General features: G+C 43.6%; 1 protein-coding gene across 1 annotated transcript in view; it reads left to right on the top strand.

Annotated features, from left to right (window-relative positions):
- Nucleotides 1-16,125, top strand: part of SRD5A3 (steroid 5 alpha-reductase 3) — a 38,762-nt gene extending 22,637 nt beyond the window's left edge. Inside the window, exons 4-5 of the mRNA XM_082242555.1 lie at nt 10,302-10,430; nt 15,753-16,125. Of these exons, the coding sequence (XP_082098681.1) occupies nt 10,302-10,430; nt 15,753-16,012 (389 nt within the window). The 3' untranslated portion in view covers nt 16,013-16,125. The remainder of the gene's footprint in view (nt 1-10,301; nt 10,431-15,752) is intronic.
- Nucleotides 16,126-16,547: the final 422 nt, after the last annotated feature.

Raw genomic sequence — 16,547 nt, 5'->3', positions numbered from 1 at the left:
TGATGAAATACCACCAAAAAAAAGCTCTGTTTGTGGTGGGGAAAAAAAGGACGTCCATTTTGTTTGGGTACAGCGTTGCACAACCGTGCAATTGTCCATAAAGTCCACACATTGCCGAATTGCAAAATGGGGCCTGGTCGTTGAGCAGCCAAATCCTCCGGGGCTAAAGTGGTTAATACAGGGCACTTTCAGCCCCTTCCTGCCTCGAACAATTTTCAGCTTTCCGTGCTCTCTTTTTTTTTTTTTTTTTTTTTTTTTTTTTTTTTCACACAAATGGAGCTTTCTTTTGGTGGTATTTAATCACCAATGGGTTTTTTATTTTTTGCGATATATAAGTTGGAAAAAAAAGCTTACATTTTGAAAAAAAAAAAAAATGTTGTTTTCTATTATAAAATTTTGCAAATAAGTAATTTTTTTTTTTTTTTTTTTCATAAATTTGGGCCAAAGTATACACTGTTACATATCTTTGGTAAAAATAACACAAATTAGTGGATATTCTGTGTGAAAGTTATACAGTCTACAAGCTATGGTGCCAATCTTTGAAAATTGATCACCGACGGCCTATCTAATTTCTTAAGGCCCTGAAATGTCAGGAAAGTACAAATACCCCCCAAATTGCCCCTTTTTGGAAAGTAGACATTCCAGGGTATTTAGTAAGAGGCATGGTGAGTTTTTTTGAAGTTGTCATTTTTTTCCCACAATTCTTGGGAAAATTAAGAAATACTTTTTTTTTTTTTTTTTTTTTTTTTTTTTTTTTTTTTTTTTTTTTTTTTTTTTACACAAAATTGTCAATTTACAAGATATTTCTAACACATAGCATGTACATAGCAAAATGTACACCCCAAAATACATTCTGCTACTCCTCCGGAGTATGGCGATACCACAAGTGTGTGCGACTTTTACACAGCCTGGCCCACATACAGAGGCCCAACATGCAAGGAGCATCGTCGGGTGTTTTAGGAGCATAAACGACTTTCCTACCGACCTATCACACTTTTTAAGGCCCTGGAGCACCAGGACAATGGCATTTCCCACCAAATGACCCCATTTTGGAAAGCAAACACCCCAACGTATATATTCTATGAAGCATAATGAGTCTTTTGAATATGTAATTTTTTCCACAAGTTTTTGGAAAATGTCGAAAGAAAATGAAAACTTATTTATTTTTTTACATAATTTTGTCACTTTATAGGATATTTCTAACACACAGCATGTACATAGCAATAATTACACCCCAAAATACATTTTGCTACTCCTCCTTCTGAGTATGGCGATACCACATATATGTGAGACTTTGTCACCGCATGGTCACACACGAGGCATGGGCTGCAGATAGGTACTCTGAAGAGCTGCAGATAGGTATTGGGTACACTGATCGGCTTCAGAAAGGTACTCTGGTACCCTGATGGGCTGTAGACAGGTACCCTGATGGGCTGGGGACAGGTCCTCGGGTACCCTGATGGGCTGGGGACAGGTCCTCGGGTACCCTGATGGGCTGGGGACAGGTCCTCGGGTACCCTGATGGGCTGGGGACAGGTACTCGGGTACTTTAATGGGCTGGTGACAGGTCCTCTTTATTGGGGGGTGTGGGGGGGGGTGGCGTCAATCAGTGTGTTTTACTGTGCATTATAGGTGGTAACTAGCTGTTAATGCAATCTCCTCCTCACACCGGATTGGTGTGTGAGGAGGAGAGCCCAGTAACGGCTAGTTACCACGGTTTGTTGACATTCTGTGACCGGCTGTGATTGAACACAGCCGGTCACGCGGTAAAGAGCCAATTTCTTTACCTTGATCGGGAATGGACTGTGTCGGAGTGACACTCTCCATCCCCGATCGCCGCTCTGCACGCCCCTGGGGGCACACACGAGCAGCGTGCATGTGGCCGGCTGTGATTGGACACAGCCGGTCACATGGTAAAGAGCCATTTTTTGATCAACAGCAGGAGCCAATGGCTGTCACTGCTCACTGAATCCTGTGAGGAGAACAGAGAGCAGGGCTGCTGCAGACAGACACCAAGCTGGATCGAGATAGTACTCGGGTAAGTATTTAGACTGGTGAGGAGGTGATGTATAACCAATGGAACATTTTTAGATTAAAGGGTAACTCCACTTTCGTGGGGGGGAAAAAAATGGCAAAGAAAAAATAATCTAGCGTATACAATTGGGACACAAGTCATAGTGTCAATTTAAATGTTATCAAAAATTACCTTTCCTTTTCAATCTGCAGTCGCTGTACTTTTTTTGAAAAAGCAATGCAATATGGCTACCTGGTGTTGGTCTGTACACAGAATGTGTACTAAACACCCACCAGAATCATAATTTCTAATTTCCTGCTTTTCTGATTGGCTCACCGATTTTCCCAGAAGTCTGCACTAAGGCTTGCCATACATGTACAATTTTCTGTTAGATTTACCACAAACCGCATAGTATGAGGTCAAAGCTAAACACTGTCACTTGTATCCAATTAGGTAGGCCTTTATACTGCATAGTTGAAGGTAAATTTCAAGAATATTGTACAGAAATTTGTGAGAAAATTGTATAATTTATGGCCAGCCTAAGATGCAAGTAAATTTCAGGCATCCCCTGCAACAAAAAAATGTCATTATTGGTGGAGCTACTCACAATAGGAACACGTCTAAAGGGATGCAGGCCCAGCAGATTTCCTCATTAGAGCTCTGCAGCTGCCACAGCTGATTGATAATTATGAAACCACTCCAATTCCAATTAGACTCCCTTTCTTACATAGGCACAGATAAACACAGAGGGATTTCTTTAGAATAACAAAAGGTAGGAATCTGCAACAAAGGTTGTTCTAATTTGCAATGTACATAGATCACCCAAAGAAGAATGTTGTGGTTTTTTTTTTTTTTTTTTTTTTTTTTTTTTTCTCAATGAAAGTGGAGTTGCGCTTTAATGCAGTGAATGCCTTTAGAACCTCTATGACAGATAAGTCTTAATCTGTTGTTGTGGTATTCTATGTTGCAACTGTGAATATTTCCACAGTTACATCTTTGTTACTAAAGCAGACTTTCCTCTATATTTTACAATGGCAGCACATGAAGAAAGGAGGCTCCTCTTATGAAAAGTTATAAAAAAATAAGCTAGACACCTATTAAAAGCTTGTGAGTGCCTGTTGTATTTTTTTTTCTCCTTCAGAGCAGCTTGATCTTTAGTTTTACTGGCTTATCAGTGTACAGGTCTACTGTAATTAGCAGTGCAGGTAGTGACCTGCAGTTGTACACCACAGAAGGTCATGGTGGGTTAATATGTTAACTGTCCCAAAATGAGGCCATTTTTTCTTCCCATTCTGAGTGTAGCCTATCTGGTAAAGCTAGGTTTATCGAAATTTGGTGGGATCCGCAAAGATTGGACAAATTTCAATCCATGTTCCAGTTTATCTAATGATTGACTCCTCTCAGCGGGACTGTTGACAAATATTAATTTGAGTGCTGATCAGTATATTCTGACAGCAGAGGAGTCCCTGCTGTTAGAATACAGTAGAAAAGCAGGGAGGATTTCCCATCCACCTTGCTTGCTTTTTTTTTGTTTTTTTTTTTTTTTTTGTTGATCAGTCCGCTGGCTGATTGAAAAACACTATGGCCAGCTTTAGTGTGTGTGTGTGTGTGGGCGCAAAGTGGACTTGCACAGCTAGTGGGGCCATATAGTGGTCAGCAACATTGCTATAGGAGCTGGTTCTGAAATAGTAGGCGGTGTCTCAGGGACTTTTTTTTTTTTTATTTATACCTTTTTATTGCATCATTCAGCATACAGGTCATATAACTATAAAAGAAAAACTGAGAACTGTGAATAACACATCAAATTCTGGATCCAAAGCGAAGTACAACACTTGTTCCATTCAATTGTGGAATGTAACCTACGCGAAAACTGTAGTTAACCCCTTCTGGATTGGAAGGTTTTACCCCCTTAATGACCCCTTGATGCTATCAATTTTTTGCATTTGCATCATATTTCACCTCAGCTGCTGTCCCAGTGACAGCATAATTACTAGAACAGGGAGCGAGGGGAAATGTCCCTTATGAGGTTACGGATGATTCCAAACAAACTTGGAACCAGCAGCCTTTGGTAAACCTTGAGCATTAATTATGGGCACAATGTTTGTACAAATCTGCAGCAGGAAGCCAAGAAAGTGAAAAATGACATTCCTGCACATGCTTCTTCTCTGTCTGCAGCCTATGGCTTATAGTTACTATTTTCTTTTGGATAATGGCTTTCTATAACTACAGCTGTATTCTAGTAACATTTACAACTACCCTGCTGTCATAGCTAATAGTGTATCTTTAAGCTTTTTATCACATGTGTGTCAGCTTTGTCAGATCTTGATCACACCTCCAGTTTGTTGTCTTGCCTCTAGTTTTGTGTTTATTTTCTCCATGAGCTTGTCTGGGAAGATGGCTGGGGATATAATTCTGTGCATCTGGAGCTTTGATTTCCTTTTTCTGGTTGACAGATCCTTCATACTCCATTTGCTGTCCTGGAATAAAATTCTGTTAGCACTATTGGTTGTCGCATACAGTATTTGTAGAAAGAATTTGCATAGTCTAAATATATATATATATATATATATATATATATATATATATATATATATATATATATAATTTCCTGACAGACTCCATGGCAGCATACGTATCGGGTTTGGCCCCGCCTCCAAACCTACCCATAGGACCTCACTCCCATAAATCTTTGCTCCTGTTCAGCACACGTGTTCTTTTTTTGTCCTCCAAAGGAATTACCTGATAGCCTACCTGAAGATGGATTCCGGGTGATGGATGGCTCTACCAGTCGGGTATGGAGCTCTCCAATAAGCCCCAGCTGCTGCGGGGTATGGAGTAGGGGTGAAGATGTAGCAGCCTTGGCCAAAAAGCCCAGCTGCTGCGGGTGGCCGGTACCCTTGAAGAGATAAGTCCGGTGTGCATCCATCCCTGGTGGTCTGCGGTTCGTGAGTAACACTCCATGGCAGCTATTTTTATGCTTAATTACTTATGTATTGCCTGGTTTTTGTGTATTCGTCTCTTACCTGGTCTTTCCTGCCTTCCCTGGTGGCTAGTGGTCCGGGGCCGGTCAGCGGTTCACTTCCTGACCGGCAGGCGGTGCGGTACGCTACTGCGCATGTGCGGCGCCTCAAGAACGAGGCTTGGCTCTCGCGCATGCGCAGTAGGAGCTCGGCGCATGCGCAGTGAGTCGGTGGCGATCGCTGATGACGTCACCAGGCGCCATATTTAAACCCCAGAACTGTCAGCAGTGTTGTGTTTATACACACTGCTGATACTGGGCGTTCTATACTCCGCAACCGATCGGTTTTTGGACGCCTGCTGTTCGCTGCCACTCTGCCTGCTAACCTCTGGTTCTTGGTGAGTACTGGCCCCAGTTTGGGAGCGCCCCCCCCCTCTCCCCCCCCCCCTCTTTTGCTGGTTTTCTGACATTGCTGTCCGGCTCATTCTTGTAGGTCAGCATCAGAATGGAAGCTACTTTGCCCTCCGGTGGTCAGCCCGCCCCTAACAGATATTGGGGGCTTCTTGGTGGGGGTGTGGGTTATAGGGGGTGGGGGTAGGAACTCAAGTGTTCCTAGCTTCCTGTTTGTTTTTTCTTGTTTCCTTTGTTTACAGCCCTCCTCGTTCAGAGACTAGACACTCTTCTCAAAGAAGTGAAAGACGTTCGAGTTCTCGCCACCAGCACTCTACAGGAAAATCCCGTTCGGGTTCCCATCATCGTAAAGCGTCCACTTCAGCCAGCCACGCACGGAGACCTGACAAAGCAGGTTGCAAAGGCTGTGGCCCTAGTGTCCCAGAGAGGAAGATTTTCTGTGACAGATGTTTCTCCCAGGCTGCGGGAGAGAGGGATACCTCTGATCAACGCATTGAGGCTTTGGTTAAGAGAGTAGTAAAGGACTCTTTGGCTGAGATGGGTGTCAGTCGTTCTCAAGACACTGCAACTGCTTCCCCAAGCCCTTCCCCTGTAGCACTTCAAGTACAGGAAGATTTTGAGTCGGCCCAGACAAGCCTTCAGTCAGTGCTTTTGTCAGGTAGCGACTCTGAAGATGAGGATCCCTGCCTGGGTTTCAAATATGCTTTGGTGCCTTCCCTAGTTAAAGCGGTCAGGGAGACTTTAAACTGGGAAGAGTCAGCTGTTCCCCCTCCCAAGCAAAAGAAGTACTTTAAACAGCTCAACAAGGAGCGGGTTAATTTTCCTTTTCTGGGAGAGTTGGGAGAAATTATTTCGGAGGAGTGGAGAAAGGTGGAACGTAAGAATTCCTTAGTATCTAAGATGGCGAAACTTTATCCCTTCAAGGAGGATGATGTGAAACATCTTGAGTCTCCTCCGCTAGTTGACGCAGCAGTCATGAGACTGGTCAAGCATGTGACCCTTCCTTTAGAAGATACGGTCTCATTTAAAGACCCGTTGGACCGAAGGATGGACTCCGATTTGAAGAGAATCTATCTCACAGCAGGTATGGCCTGCAAGCCAGTCCTGGCTTTAGCCGCTCTATCCAAGGCCATGGAGTCTTGGGCTGATGTGGTAGACGAATCGGTCAGATCGGTGTCGGAGGACGTAGCCAGAAGCGCTCCAATCCAGGAGCTTAGACTGGGCTCGTCGTTCCTTGGGGAGGCTTCCATAGACCTGATCCGTCTATTGGCAAGGGTTATGCTGTCCTCGGTCACAGCTAAGAGAGCTCTTTGGCTCCGCCCTTGGGTTGCGGATCCGGCATCAAAGCAAGTTTGGTGCCGTATTCCCTTTGAGGGGTCCTCCCTTTTCGGGAATAAACTTGACGAGGCCATAACCCGGGCTACGGGCGGTAAGTCTGGGTTTCTTCCCCAGGATCGGCGCCAGTTCAACGTCAAGAAAGGACAGCCTACCAGAAAATTTGTTCCTGACCGGGCCAGGGAAGCTCGTTCTTATAGACCTGGTCGGGAGTTCAACCGGAACTGGAGATCCAGACAGTCTTCCAGGAAGACGACAAAGAATGTCTCCTCGGGGGACCGTGAGCCCACTAAGTCCTTTTGAAGGTGGGCCCGCTCAGACATGTCGGGTGGGTGCGCGTCTACGCTCCTTCCGGCATGTCTGGGCGGCTTCGATTCAGGACCCCTGGGCTGTCAGGACGGTGTCCTCAGGCCACAAGTGGGTCTTCAAGGAGAGGCCAGGCTCAAGGTTCCTGCCTACTGCCATACCATGCCTAGAAGGAAGGCGTCCGATTTTGTTTTCTTACGTCGAAGCTCTCATTGCTCAAGGGGCGGTCATCTCCGTTCCAGAGTCCGAGCGAGGCCAAGGAATATATTCTCCGCTCTTTCTGGTCCAAAAGAAGAACGGATCATGGAGACCAGTAATAGATTTGACCTTCTTGAACAAATTCATAAAAAAAGGTTCAAAATGGAGACCCTGTTGTCCATACAGCAGTCAGTCCAGCCGGCAGATTGGATGGTGTCCATCGACTTGAAAGACGCTTACTTTCATGTCCCTGTGGACGAAGATTTTCAAAGGTTTCTCCGGTTCGAAGTGGGAGGATTACATCTTCAATTTATCTGTCTCCCATTCGGGCTCTCAACATCTCCACGGACCTTTTCAAAAATCTTATTGGCCGTGGTAGCCCTACTGAGATTGAAAGGTATCCATCTTCACCATTATTTGGACGATCTTCTCCTGTTGTCCCAAGACAGAGACCAACTATTAGTTCATCTGGAGCAGGTCGTGTCCACTCTCCAGAAGTTTGGTTGGTTACTCAACAAGGAGAAGAGTCACCTAATTCCAACTCAGTCCCTGATCTACTTGGGCGCTCTGTTCGACACAGAGAAGGCGACTATCTCTCTTCCAGAGGAAAAAATAGGGACACTTCGAGACAGGATTCGCTTTGCCCTCTCATCCTCTCATCTTCAGGCACGTCAATGCCTGAAGGTGATCGGGACTATGGTCGCAGTAGTCCCCATGGTGAAGTGGGCCCTGTGGAGGATGAGACCCTTTCAGAAGGGATTCCTTCAGCAATGGGATACGTGGCATCTGGATCAACGCATCTTCTTAACCCCTTCAATGAGAGCGAGTCTCCCCTGGTGGTTGTGCAGAGACCACCTGCTGAACTGCCACTCTCTGAAGCCAGCTCCGTGGGTAGTGGTTACCTCGGACGCCAGCAACATAGGCTGGGGTGCCCACTGTCTGTCGGAGGTGGCACAGGGCAGGTGGGAGTTTTCCACTCGAGGAATAGTATCCAATATACTGGAACTCCGAGCAGCATTCCAAGCTCTTCGGGCATTTTCTCACCTGACAAAAGACCAACCTGTCATGCTGCGTCTGGACAACACCTCAGCAGTGGCATACGTCAGGAAGCAAGGAGGAACACGCAGCTGGTCCCTATTGAGGGAAGTGGAGCCGATTATGTCCTGGGCACAGAGAAATCTCTCGAATCTTTCAGCGGTTTATGTTCCAGGAGTCCAGAATGTCAAAGCAGACTTCCTGTCCAGAGTGGACCTGGACAACAACGAGTGGTCCCTTCACAAGGAAACGTTCGACTGGATCCTAACATTGGGGTTCTCTCCAGAGGTAGACCTCTTCGCCTCCCCCTGCAATCACAAACTGCCGAAGTACTATTCAAGATTCAGAGATCCACAAGCTTCAGGGATGGATGCACTCTCGGATTAGTGGAGATTCCACAGGGCATACGCCTTCCCACCAATTCCGATTGTGTTACAGTTTCTTCGGAGACTCAGGTCGGAGCCAGTGGAGGTAGTGGCGGTGATTCCCTTCTGGCCGAACAGGCCATGGTTTCCCCTTCTGACGCTACTCAGTGTCCGAGACCCAATCCCGCTACCCTTCAGACCGGATCTGTTGTCCCAGGGGTCTGTACTCCATCCGTGCCCAGACCGTCTACATCTCAGGGTCTGGATGTTGAGAGGAGGAGGTTACAGGCTTTAGGCTGTCCAGAAACGGCGATTTCTACATTGCTTAGTGCTAGAAGAAACTCAACGAACAGAGTTTATCAGAGAATCTGGGAAAAATTTTCTGCACAGTTGACTACAAGGCCTGATCCTCAATCTTCCATTAAGATCCAGGAAGTATTGAGCTTTCTCCAATCAGGATTGGACTTGCCTCTATCAGTGAGTTCGCTCAGAGTCCAGGTCTCGGCTATTTCCGCTTTTACAGGGATCTCCTGGGCCACTCATGCCTTAATTCGCCAATTCTTCCAAGGAGCAGTGAGAATTAGACCTCAGAGAAAACCCAGGTTTCCCAAGTGGGATCTGCCTCTAGTTCTGGATTTCCTGGTGGGTCAGATTCAAGACACGTCTGATTCCTTGACCATAAGAGAGCTTACACTGATAAGTGTTTCTGGTAGCTGTAACCTCAGCAAAAAGAGTGTCGGAAATTGGGTCCTTTGGGACACAAGAGCCTTTCTTAACATTTTTTCCTGACAGTGGTGCTCATTCCCATGCTGGATGCGAGACCAAAAAGGACTTCTGTCTTCCATGAAAACGTAGAAACAGTGTTACCGACCTTTAGACAGGAAGAGGAAGAATCTTCGGTTCATCCGCTGGATGTTGGAAAGTGTATTAAGAAATATTTAGATGCCACTTCCTCTTTCAGAAAATCAGAACATCTTTTTGTTACCTTCTATGGAAAAAACAAAGGTTTAAGAGCCTCGACGAGATCCATTTTTTCTCTTGGATCATCCAGACCATCCAGTGGGCTTATAGGGCTAAGGGCTTGACCCCTCCAGCAGTAGTTACAGCTCATTCGACGCGGAGCATCTCTACCTCCTGGGCAGTATCCAGACATGTGGCTCCTGAAGTCATCTGCAGAGCAGCGTCGTGGTCCTCTATTAACACTTTTTTATCCCATTACTCTGTTGAGCCAGCGGCTCTTTCATCTGTGAATTTTGGTTTGCAAGTCCTGTCTGTTTGACAAAATGCATTAAACTTTTCTGTTCAGCACCTGCCCACCCTGTGTGTACGGCGAGTTATTTCCCGATACGTATGCTGCCATGGAGTCTGTCAGGAAAACGGAAAATTTATATCAAATACTTACCGTAATTTTCCTTTCCTGATGGACTCCATGGCAGCAGGAGTTCCCTCCCGGATTTCTGTGGATAGTTACAGAACACGTGTGCTGAACAGGAGCAAAGATTTATGGGAGTGAGGTCCTATGGGTAGGTTTGGAGGCGGGGCCAAACCCGATACGTATGCTGCCATGGAGTCCATCAGGAAAGGAAAATTACGGTAAGTATTTGATATAAATTTTCCGTTTATATTTAATTTTTTTATTATTATTTCATAAATTTTTTTTTTTTTTTTCCCCTTCTAGTCACTGTTTCGGACCTTGCTTTTCAAGTTCATTGGTACCATATCATTGGGTTGGTACTGTACATCTGGGCATCAGTACATCAGCACAGATGTCATATCATTCTTGCCAATCTAAGGAAAAATAAATCTGGTGAGTTTTTTAACATTCAAATCCTAACCAGCCACAAATGGATACTCTTCCGTGTATTCCCCAGTGGATTTTCCCCAAAACTGTATTTAATATATTTTCTCTGCAGACTCTGATCAACAAAATGTTTCTATATTGTGCGTTTTTAATAGACGTTGATCTAATGATCAACCTCTGTCAAACGGGGTTGCCACACCATGATCAATATTTTGGCCAGTCCCTGCTGAACTGGCCAAATTTTGATCCATTTATGGCCAAATTTATGGGGATCACAATGTACACTAATATGCTAGAAATTTAAATCCATTTTAGGTTAACCAACTCCTCTAAACACTGCTAAAGTGGAATTGAATGCATGTGGGTCCCCGTGACCCTTGCTGTGATGCTATGATTGTACAATAAAAAGTTGCACATTCTAGCAGACGAAGAGATTTCCTCAACTTCCAGGATCGTCCATGAGATATGGAGCTCCTCCCACCAAAAAAACAGGAAACAAAAGTTCTCCAGCCTCCATTTCTTCAGTTTTTGTGTTTTCCTCCAACCGCAGAGGTTGCATTGCCATTTGTGGAACACCCTTTTAGAGAGGGGACCATTGCTTGGGTTCCTGTGAAGACTGCGTTGCATGGGATAGATCTAGGGATTGTTCCCCTGTGCCTTCTTCTCTGGCCAACAGTTCCCTCCTCTTTACGGGTAGGAGGTGGCCTGTTCACCTTCCCCATGAGTACTTGGTGGGGGTCATTGGCAGTGTTTGTTCTCAGGGGAGCCTCATCAGCTGCATGATTATGGTGACATTTTTCGGGTTCTGGCCGGTAAGTTTCAGGCAGGCTTTGCACACTCTGTGAGCAGGAGAGAGGGGGTATTTTTGGATGCACAGGGCTACTGTGGATTGGCGGCTCTTCTGCTGCCAGCACGTGGGGTGATTCTTGCAGCAGCTGGTTGGACCTGAACCGAAACATGCAGTGGCGTCTCTTCCTGAGGATGTGCATCATCACTGAGTGCCGAGGTCCCATGGTCCCAGCATCTGTAGGTGCAGAGGGAAGAGCAGGGCTTTAGTTGGTGCATGTATTTGGCAGGTTTCCAATCCAACCCAACAATGGCTATTGGGATGCCAGCGGTAGGAGCAGCAGGAGAGTGAAGGTTCACTCCAGCAGGCTTTGGTGGGGGCAGGCACCAGGTAAGGGCAGTCTCTGAGTAGCCTTTGTTCCTGTAGAGAATTGTTTATTCTTGTAGCCTCCTTCATGTCACCCTGGGCCACAGGCAGTGGGATATATGAATGATGCCTCAGCAGGAGCTGTAAAAATTTCTACTAAAACCTCTGTATTGGTGAATTATTTTTTGTCTACAAACTTTATTAAGAGATAACAATATGTGGTACAACAAAAGAACACATCTTGTATCAAATAGACCTCAGCTGATAAGGGACAGCTCAAAATAAAACATACGTTTTACAAGAAGATAGATTGGTAGGACCTATCACTTAGTACCCAGTGTGGGTGGCCATCATCCCGATAAATAGATATATATAAAATCCCATACCAATGGGGGTATTTTCCTTTTACAAGAAGATTCATTTGGAAGGATTGGGAAACGGGGATTTCGGGCACAAGAGTTTTTTTAAAAAAATTCCTTTTATTCAACAAAAGACTAAATATTTTAAAATCATAGAAAAATACAGGCAGATAATTGTGTATTAAGGACACAGTAAGACCACAAAACAATGGTCTATGTTGTACAATATCTCAGTACATAGAACTTATAAAAGTAATTTACATACAGTTCAGAGTACAAGATCATTAATAGTCATATAATTCTTGGAAACGTGTTACTTGATATCAGAAGAGAACCGCCGACGGACACCCAAGTAGTATGGTGCCGGTCAGCGGGGTCGACTGAAAGCATAAGTTTAACATTCACCATGTAACATATGACCTTTGCTCGACATGTTTCGCTTTCTTAGACAAAAAAGCTTCATCTGGAGCATATCATTTCTTTTGTCTGTGTGAAAAATAACAGTGTTTAAATAAATTACATATACATGTTACCTTATTTTCAGTATGTTATAATTACAATTGCATATCATTTATCTCTCCTTTTTAATTACATACAATCGTCTTACACATCTCAAATAAGTCATTCTACTTTTGCAATATCAACACAATATAACATTGGGTCTTAGATTGCATTCAGACACTAGAGGGGTTTAGGGGGAACAATGGAGGCTGCCAATAGTGAGTATATGTGGGGATCCATGCTGTAGTTATAGTATCAGCATATATACCCTGTTTGTATACCTAGTATATGGACAAGAAAATGTATACATACCTGTACATATAGTAATCAGGCACATATCTCAATTACCACTTTGGAACACTTGAGTTTATGGTTTAGCACGTTTATGGGCTCTCCCTTAAAGCGATATCATAGAATAAAAACGCCTACTATTCTGAGAAACTTTGTTCTTTTGCTCTTATCCACTCAGATATGAGACATGGAGTGACTACCCTCACTACTATGTCACTATACATTGCCTATGTTTTCTGAGCTTCCCAAAACGCACAGTCCTCCTCGTTAAAGAATTCTCTATGGAAATTGAGATATGTGCCTGATTACTATATGTACAGGTATGTATACATTTTCTTGTCCATATACTAGGTATACAAACAGGGTATATATGCTGATACTATAACTACAGCATGGATCCCCACATATACTCACTATTGGCAGCCTCCATTGTTCCCCCTAAACCCCTCTAGTGTCTGAATGCAATCTAAGACCCAATGTTATATTGTGTTGATATTGCAAAAGTAGAAGGACTTATTTGAGATGTGTAAGACGATTGTATGTAATTAAAAAGGAGAGATAAATGATATGCAATTGTAATTATAACATACTGAAAATAAGGTAACATGTATATGTAATTTATTTAAACACTGTTATTTTTCACACAGACAAAAGAAATGATATGCTCCAGATGAAGCTTTTTTGTCTAAGAAAGCGAAACATGTCGAGCAAAGGTCATATGTTACATGGTGAATGTTAAACTTATGCTTTCAGTCGACCCCGCTGACCGGCACCATACTACTTGGGTGTCCGTCGGCGGTTCTCTTCTGATATCAAGTAACACGTTTCCAAGAATTATATGACTATTAATGATCTTGTACTCTGAACTGTATGTAAATTACTTTTATAAGTTCTATTTACTGAGATATTGTACAACATAGACCATTGTTTTGTGGTCTTACTGTGTCCTTAATACACAATTATCTGCCTGTATTTTTCTATGATTTTAAAATATTTAGTCTTTTGTTGAATAAAAGGAATTTTTTTAAAAAAAACTCTTGTGCCCGAAATCCCTGTTTCCCAATCCTTCCAAATGAATTAGTCAATTGAGGATAGGGGCACACCCTAAATTGGATACGTCATGGCCAAGATGGCTGCTATCTGTGGACACATGACTTGTAAAATAATTTTACAAGAAGATGAACGCTCTGGAGAAGCTGACGATAAAACGGGGATTCTCTTTAACCCTCCTGACAAAACCTGTAAATCCCAGTGACGGACTGGTCTTCATGGGAGGAAGATTGGAGGACTTTGTCCCACAGTGGAAAGAAATCCCCATCCAAATATTTCCCGGATCACATAGTACATGGGTACAATTTTGGAGTATGATCGCCAGCCACTCTCAAGATTTATGGCAACAGATCTTCCAATGCATCCAGATAAAGCCAAGTGTCAGGGTCAGGCTCAGAGACCAGTAGCTATAGTAGTAGAGAGGCTGTCACTGGCCAGCAGGATAAGTAAACGAGCAGGTCACCCTGGTGGAATACCCGGGCTCATCAAAGGCAGGGGGTCTAAGCACTATACAGTATTTACCAGAGCTCCTGACGGTCTTTATTAATTTTTCTGCATGTTAGTACCATGTCGCAGTCCTCAGGATCACCCTACCAGGAGGTAGGCAAGCTGGGGTCCAGTAGCAGATATAACGGGTAGGGATCAAGCACAAGCATAGTCAGTAAACAAGCCAAAGGATGGTATCAAGCTGTTACAGGTTAAGACCAAGTGGACACCTATTTAAGAAACAAGCCAAAAGTTTTGAAATGATTGGTAGTGAAGATGAGAGCTGTAGGTATGCAAAGGAGCAAGATATTGGCTGGAGAGGTAGCACAATAATCTGGCAATAAGAAAGTTCAAAGACATGGCTTAAATCAGGACGTTAATGGGAGGAACAAAGAGGTCAAGGCTCACCAGAAACAAGAGGCAAGGTGAGATTGGCCAAGGAATCAGACAGGGCACTGTGCAGCATCTCGGGTGGCATGGTGCGAAGAGCTACATCCAGGCACCGCAGGTTCAATTCTAGAGTTTGTCATCAAGGCTCTTCCGCTTCAGAATAATGGACCTGGATATGCTAATTATGGTTCCAAGAAAAGAAAGAGGGGAAAGATTTTACTTTCATGGTGAAAAAACTTGGGAGGTTTCGCCTTATTCTAAATTTCAAACCCTTAAAGCAGTCTGGTACAAGAGGTTCAGAATGGATTCTGTTTTCACTTTCGGAAATTTTCTTCACCAGAATTGTTATATGGCAACCTTTGATCTGTGAGATGCTTTTCTGCATATCTTAAGAAGGGATGAGTCACAGAAATTTCTACATTGGCATTGAGCAAGGGTACAGGTGTACATCATTTCCAGTGCAGAGCACTTTCATTCAGCCTATCCTTGGCCCCCAGAATTTTCTCCAAAGTGCGGGCAGAGGCCCCTAATACCTCCTGAGGTTACAGGTTCTAACAGTCATTCCATATTTAATGATCTTTTAGTAACCCCTTCATTGACAGATCAGTTGGAGAAGGACTTACAGTAAATCCAACAGTGGGATCCGCAAGTTAGGTTGGTTGGTTAGCCTGAACAAGTCCGATACAACCACTTCCCCCGGGTAGACATCATATGACGTCATTGACTTTGAGTGAAGATCTCTGGATGATGTACAGGCATCATCTAGATTTTTATACTTCCTACCACATAAATAATTACACTCATAAGTATATACACAGGACCACAGTCTGATCAATCATTAACCCTTTTAGTATAGATTAGTGTCAGAAGTTGTATTTTGGCACCCACCTACAGGGACCTGAATATGATGGTGCTACCAGAGGTTTGTCCTGGTCCCCCTTCAGGTGCTTATGATAGACGCACACTTATTTTATTAGACTGCAGAGAAATGTTATGCTTCCTTTAAGACAAACTTGATTGCAGGAGATGAGCACACATTTTTTTTTTTTTCTTTAAAGGAGCACACAATTTACTAATGTTTGTTTGTTTTTGTTGCAGGAAAAGTTGTAACCATGAACCATGTTGTGCCCAATGGAGACTGGTTTGAGAGGGTGTCCTGTCCACATTATTTTGCAGAGTTGTTGATATATGTATCTATCGCTCTTCTGTTTGGATTGGGTCATACATCATGGTGGCTGGTGGTTATGTTTGTGCTGTTTAACCAGTCATTGGCTGCTATTTTATGTCATGAATTCTATCATGAGAAGTTTGACAATTATCCTGCTCACAGGAAAGCTTTCATACCATATTTATTTTAAGGGATCGTAATAAAACTGTTACACTTGCAGACAAGTATTTAAGCACTTCCTGCCGGGAGGCCGTCTTATGAGATCTTGGTCTTTAAGTGGAGATATCTGAATTATGTCTGCAGCAAAAAACTGATTTTTTTTTTCATATATGAGAGAAATGTCAATTGACCAGGATGGCAAGTGGTTAAAGCTGACTTTAGCCAAAACTTGTTTTTTCCCAAGACAAAAGGAGTGGTGAAGAGTTAAAACTTGTTGTTTTTTTTTATTGTCGGGTTTACCCAAATTTTTTGCAGTCTATATCCCCCATTGGAATGACTTCCCTTCCCTACCATGTGGTCATCAGCACAAAAACTTAGATGGAAACTCGCCAGCAGGGACATGGCATTAAAAACCTGACAAAGATTCTAACCCCTTCCCACAATATACAAATGCATTAAATGTTTTGGCTATGGTTGGACTTCCAAGACGATCTGTTATATAGATCTCTTGAGGGGTAAATGTCAGAATATCGATTTTATACTTCTAAGAAACTGCTAGCATGCTT

This window comes from Pelophylax lessonae, assembly GCF_965119305.1.
Source record: "Pelophylax lessonae genome assembly, chromosome: 1".
NCBI classification, from domain to species: Eukaryota; Metazoa; Chordata; class Amphibia; order Anura; family Ranidae; genus Pelophylax; species Pelophylax lessonae.
The sequence above is the reverse complement of the archived record's forward strand: the minus strand, read 5'-3'. Positions and strand labels throughout refer to the sequence as shown.